This window comes from Triplophysa rosa, linkage group LG19 (genome assembly GCF_024868665.1).
Source record: "Triplophysa rosa linkage group LG19, Trosa_1v2, whole genome shotgun sequence".
NCBI lineage: Eukaryota > Metazoa > Chordata > Actinopteri > Cypriniformes > Nemacheilidae > Triplophysa > Triplophysa rosa.
Window position 1 is genome coordinate 21506679 of NC_079908.1, and position 7054 is coordinate 21513732.

The window sequence follows — 7054 nt, forward strand, 5'->3', positions numbered from 1 at the left end:
TTATTCTGCTTCATGACTGAGCATCACCATGTGTGAGAAGCACTAGATCGGTGGCCCGTCTCTCACCACACTTCATTTGGTTCTAATTTCATTTTTTCGAGGAATCGACGCCACACGAACACATCACTAATAGAGTTCAAGTTTTTCAATGACATTTCATGTTTGTTTGTTTGTTTGTGAATGTAATGTACTGTACTGTATAGCCGACCCGTCTTTACCGGGACATTATAACATTAACATGATTGTGTGATACTGTTGTCCTCACAATGTCTCGAAATCATTCACTGATATGCACTGATGAATCAGGAACCAAATATTCACACCACTCATCAGCTGTCCTGTCCGACACGCTTGTGTTTTTGACAGTAATAATGAAGAAACAAGCTTCTTTAACAGCGTCTGAATTCATATATTCAACCGGTATAATCATGGTTTTTCAGCTCGCGCTGATTTCTTATGTGTTTATTTCAGCATTGTCGTCTCGAGTTTCTTCTTTTTCTTAAGGAAAATAATATTGCACAAAATAATAAAACATTTGAATAAAAAAAACTGGTTACAACATCTCACCTGAAGTGTCTGACGTTTACAAAATAAATAAAATAACGTAATTCTACACATTCTTTTGCCATTCATGTTTGTATTTTGTCACATCATACATCAAACTATGGATGCAAACTTGAGTGTTTGGTTTATAGTCACACACACGTGTTTCATGATCACTGATGTCGAAGGAGAGAGAACTCAGCGTGATGTTGTGTCAGTCATATGCTGGCTTTTAAACGCACACATGTGGTTCCTGAAACAAGAAGAAAGACGTGCATCAAGTTCATAAACAGAAAACGCTGACGTGTCATCGTGATAACAGTCAATTTGCTGATCCGTGTAACTGATGTTTTCTGTCATAAACATTTATCAGTCACGTCTGCTGTCACAGATTTACAGTAGAACACAATCTGCAGCCATAATTCTATTTACATGAATACTTCACACAATATTATAAGACACCTCAATGAATTGAATACTTTTGAATTCTTTAATGTCACGAGTTTGGTTTGTGGCGCTCACCTGCAGTAGTTTGTTCCGCACTCGTAATGATCTCTGCATCCAGAACCCACAGGCTTCAGAGTGTTCCATCGCCATAGCAACGAGCGCTTGGCACGATGAAGCAGCCCGGTCGTCCAGCTACTGTCTACAGGTGCCGACTGGACCTGAGAGAGAGAGAGAGAGAGAGAGAGTTATATTTAATTATATACTCTCTTTAATTTAATTAATCTATAACTTTAGTTATAGAGAGAAAATATTTAATTTGGTCAAATTTGTTTTATCATGCCAATAAAGCTTCTTCAAATCTTGAGAGAGAGAGAGAGAGAGGTGCTTGAGGAGTCAGGTATAACACTAGACATCAACACAACAACTGTTTATTCTACACAATGTTGTAAAGCTCAAACCCTGAACTAAATTCGTGACACAATGGACTGCAGAAGTATGTAGACAAACTGCTCTTGGTTTGTAAATGTGTGTTTGGAGATATTGATGCTTTGCTGTAAAGTCATCGTGGTGGACACAGGTGAATGTGTGACCACCTGATGATGTCATCAAGCTCAGGTACAGAAGCGTTTACAGTAAAAGCGGATCAGTCTGCTACTGCACTTTACTGTACTGACTGTGTGAAAACGGTTATCAACACACGAATCATGTAGAGCTGTCAGAACAGACATCTTTCATCACAGCAGATGTTTGGATTGATCGGTCGTGTTGAATGTCTGGATAAATAGAGACAACTCATTTATTTCTGAAACACTGTTCACAAAGCAGCTTAAATATACTAAATATACATCAGTTCAAAAATGAGAGACGTTAGGAAAAACAGAATATATATAGAGATATATAGAATACATAACACACAATAGTCACTTTTTTCATATGTGCATTTCTGACGTCAACTGAAGATAATTGTCTGTAGGTGAAATCGATCAGTAAATGACTATTAGTTGAGCAGTTGATAATCAATCAGTTGTTATTCAGTCGGTCAAAGAAAGCAGATTTACTGAAGAGCGTGCAGGTTTTCTCTAAGAATCATTTTGTATGAGAAGATTGATTTGTGAGGGTGTGTGATGTGTGTACCTGTAAGTGAAAGAGCAGACAGATGATCAGCGTGAGAAGCATCAGTCTGTGGTTGGCTGTCATCATGTGGTTGAATGTTCCGCATCGAGCCGTGAGCGAGCGATTGGCACACACACGAGTTTATATGAGCTCTGAGCTCCTGATAAGAGTCTCAAAGATCAACTCTTTACCAGAAAATAGGACGAGTCCACGTCATTTCATCCAAAATCACAACTGATGTTAGAAGACAAACTGAGCATCTGGAGAAAACTGATATCTGAAGAGATTAAAGACTCATTCTGACACTCCCAGATTAGGAGTTTTGGCACCACGGATTTCTTTTAATACCTGTTTTTCTTTTACGTCTGATCAAAGTTCAAGAGTTTAATCTGCCTTCTGAAGAATCTTTACATTCAAGGAAAAGTACATTTTTACCAGATTAGAAAGTTAAAATGTGTTCCTGTACAGCAGGTAGAAAATCATTTGATTGTCAGGGGACACAAATCTGAATAACAAATGTAAGTTTATAACGTTTAGACGCTCGAAAAACGTTCCTAACTGAACACATTTCTAGTGAAGGACAACACAACACAACACGCTTTGTGTTCCTTTTAACTTAACCTTGTGTTGTCTCTTTTATTAACACAAAATCAACACGCAATGAGACTCCTAATGTGTGAAATCAACACATCGCGTGTTACACTTCTATTATTATTATTTCACACATTCTTTTTGAGAGTGTTGTAGATACTGTATGTGTGTGGTAGAATATTGCCTTTAACACACCCTACTCATGGAGTCGTGTTATTATGGGATGTATGAAGCTCGCGGGTAACCATGGTAACGGGCGTTGTGGAATGTTTTGACTGTGCTCACCTGTGAAGTTCCTCTGAAGGTTTCTTCTCATGACATAAAGAATTCAGGTTTTGAATGTTAAAGGTAACGTTACAGTGTGTGTGTGTGTGTGTGTGTGTTGTGTGTGTGTGTGTGTGTGTGTGTGTGTGTGTGTGTGTGTGTGTGTGTGTGTGTGCGTGTGCTGTGTGTGTGTGTGTGTGTGGGTGGGTGCGTGTGTGTGCGTGTGTGATTTGCTTTCATCACATGATTCCTGCAGGTCTACACACACACACACACACTCATTTATTCTGTACACTTTATTTGAATCATTTACTGTCTGTTTGTGTGCTGATTTTTCATCATGTGCATTTCTGTTTTTATTTGCGAATGTCAGATTAAGTTAAGTGTCTCAAGATCTCAACCTCAAATAAAGGTAAGATGTTTCTTAAGACATTTTTGAAATATGATATTTCAATTCCATATAAACTACATATTAACATGATACAATTTTAACTTATCATTTAAAACGGTTTTGTATTTTAAGAATTTAGCATTCATATTTGATCATGTTACGCTTGTGAACAGACAGGCTTTGCACACGTCAGGGTTCAGTAGATATTGTGCTTTTGGCCACCCGTTGCGTGTGTGTTGTGTTTGTGTCAGTGTATGTTTTTGTTGTGTCTTCTACAGTGCTGTGTATATATACATACTTTTGTGCTTTTCAATAGAGGGAAACACTTCCTTAACCTCCAGAAACCCCGGCTGGACCCCCGAGACGCTTTAGCATAATACACACATGTTTGTGTGTGTGTGTTGTATGATGACTCTCTAGAGAAATGGTGTTTTATGATTTATTTATTAATGTTTTATATGGCCCTAGAATTCACACGCACACACACACACACATGTCTGGTTTACTATCTCCGCACACACACACACACACACACACACACACACACACACATGTGATTTTCATGTATGTTCATGTTGTGGATCTCAGTGTGTCATGAAGGGTCCGGTCGCTCTTCTGCAGGAAGACAGCGGCCCCTGAACATCATTGTTGTTTCCTTCATGATCACATGCGATTGAAACAGAGGCGTCTCCTCCCGAAAACAAAACACAACAGTAAATCTTTCATCACTGAGCTGATGACATAAAGACCCTCATCCTCATCAACACAGGGGTGCATGAACATCTATTGTTGTTCTCTTGTGATGTTTGTGTCGCCGGGGCTCCGGATCCTTTGATCCGCTTTTAAATAAAGACACTAAAGATTTGATAATGATGATGAAGCCCATACAGCACGTCATGGTGTTTATTCATTTTGCCCTGAACTATAAACTCAGTATTAATTAACACAGAGTAAACTCAAGCTGGAGCTGGATGTGAATTTCTGCTGCAGGTCTCTGTGTTGTTTTGATGGGTGTAGTGAAGGAATGTATGGGCCATCGGCCCGTTGGGTTTTCTTCAGGAGAGTTTCATGCTTTTCTTTGATTTATTGTGGCGTTCAGAGGCCCCGTGTTCATGCAGAGCCGTGAGGAGACTCACAAATGAGCCTCTAATGTATTCATGACCGAGGGGGGGTGATGTCAGGTCTCACTTATAATCCTGCCCTGGCACACACAGACAGACAGGGAGAGAGGCAGACAGACGTAGAGATGAGCAGACAGACAGAGAGATGAGCAGACAGACAGAGAGATGAGCAGACAGACATTCAGGCAGGCAGACAGATGACTGCAAATCCTGTTTTTTATCATGCATTTGCATTTTCCTGACGCCCACTTTATAAAGAACACACACTGAGACAGACAGGTTTTTTTCAGGGGTCTGTCCCCCTCTCCTCAGGCTCAGATTAGTAGTCCGTAGCGTACAGGACCTCCGTGAGGCCTCCGCCGCAGGACCTGACACACATTCCCAGCATCCCCCTTGACAACTGCTCTGTGCTGTTTGAACAAAAATGTTGTGTTAGATATAAACGCAGTGCAGAATGACAAAAACCTCTTTCAGACTGAATCCAGACCATAATATCATTTACAGCCACAGCTCAGATTCAACTCGCTGTAAATGTGATGCTCTCCCGAAACACTTACAGTTTATAGCCAAAAGAAGATCCAGAGTCACAGTTCTGTTTCACATTAACACACACACTCACGCACACACACACATGTTGGGTTTCCATGTTTTATGGGGACATTCCATAGACACAATGGTGTTTATACTGTACAAACTGTGTATCATATTCCCTCCCCCTAACCCTAACAATCACACACAACTGTCTGCTCTTTTACATTTTCACAAAAGTTCATTCTGTATGATTTATAAGTTTGTTTCCTCATGGGGACCAAATTATGTCCCCACAAGGACAAGGGTTTTGGATATTGCCATCTTTGTGGGGTCATTTTGTCCCCATACCGTAGGGTTTACCCTTCCCTCACACACACACACCTTACAGTTATAAAGTCTACCAGCAGGAGGTATCAGAGATGAAACTCGCATCATTTCTCTTCATCTGATGCTTTAGATATTTCTCTGGACCTCTGACACACCCTTCACAGAGAAGCGAATGTTATTATGGGCTGTATGGAGGTCGCAGGTTACCATGGTAACAGAGTCTGTGGTGCTCTGGAATGTTTTGACTCTGGTCACCTGTGAAGTTCTTTGTTCTTCTGGACGTTTCTTCACGTGAGAATTCAGGGCAGATACAGTGTGAGCGTTTCTACACACACACTCAGTTAACATCTGTTATTCACACTAGCTGAGATATGAATCTGAAAGTGTGTTCAGTGATCCACACATGCAGGGAATAACATGTTCCCGTTACTGAGCTAAAGGGTAAGTTCCTCTCTCTCTCTCTGAGCGGGCGATCCACACCCTCAGATGTTCTTGACTGACCGCTGACTGTGTCGAGCATGTAGAGGTCAGAGGTCGTCTTTGTTCTTCTGAATCTATATGACACGTAGGTCACATACCACCTCATCACTGGCACGTGACTGATAAACTTCTTTGTTACACGGCTCATTTGAATGCTTGATTCTGATTGGCCAGTCGCAACATTCCAAGGGTTGTTCTTTTCAAACAACAAAACTAATAACACCCTGTAACCCGGATGCTGAAAATCATTTTGAGAGGGGCAGTTTAATATTACACAAAAATTAAATATAAATATGTCTTTTGATAACATACATGACATTATATTTACAAATGATTAAACCAGTTTGCCTGTTCGTGACGTTTGAACGTCGTTTCTTACTTTAAAACCGAAAGTAAACAGCTTTTCCTTTTTTCCTGCATTCGGTAAAAATGAGCTAACAAGATATTTCAAATTCACATTTCATGTCCAGTTGTTTTCTCATGTGGCGTGTAATAATCTGGATAATGTACAAGCAGCCGGCTGTTATGGTGAAATAATCCCCTTCAGTGAGACACAAGACCCTCCGCCTCACGTCCTGATCACACTGTCGGGGATTATTTCTGCCATAACAACCGGCTGCCTGGACATTAGCCCTTGGGTAAAACACACCTCAAACATCACACAGAGAGAGAGATGGAGAGTGCTTGACTTCCACATACAGTAGCTGTTATGAATTTTGTAGCTGTTGTGCCATTTTCATGAATCATTTTCAAACCTAAAATACGCACTAGTATTCTAAGGTTATTTAAACAGATTTTGAAAAATGGTTTGAAATTGTCAAATGAATTTCATGAAATCTGATTTTTCTTTTTGCATTAAGGAAATGAAGGTTGTGTTTAGGCAGTGTTGTAATGTAACCAAGTAAAAATACTTAACCTCTTAACTGGCACATCCTGTACACTGGACGGCTGATTTACTTCAAGATTTGGCATGTGAATTCTTAACTTATTGTGACAAACCTTATATCGTTGGAAACGTCTAAGTCTCTAGAATACATATTTTTTCACCATTTTATAGAATAATGTATGTAGGAAGAGTAATTGATTAATAAATTACGAGAGTGTGCATAAAAAAATATATATCGTGCTTACTGTCACTGTCCCGCCAGTGGGACACCTACATTTACTTCAATATTTTGCAAGTAAACTCTTATCTTGTCATGACAAACATTATATCTTTGGAAAGGTCTGAGACTCCAGAATATAT

General features: G+C 39.8%; 1 protein-coding gene across 1 annotated transcript; it reads right to left on the reverse strand.

Annotated features, from left to right (window-relative positions):
• Positions 1-105: 105 nt before the first annotated feature.
• LOC130569958 (liver-expressed antimicrobial peptide 2) lies at positions 106-3071 on the reverse strand. The gene is made up of 3 exons (XM_057359964.1): positions 2125-3071; positions 1066-1208; positions 106-796 (listed from the first exon to the last, which is right to left on the reverse strand). The coding sequence occupies exons 1-3, from the start codon at positions 2188-2190 to the stop codon at positions 742-744; spliced, it is 264 nt and encodes an 87-aa protein (XP_057215947.1). The 5' UTR covers positions 2191-3071; the 3' UTR covers positions 106-741.
• Between the last annotated feature and the right edge of the window lie 3983 nt (positions 3072-7054).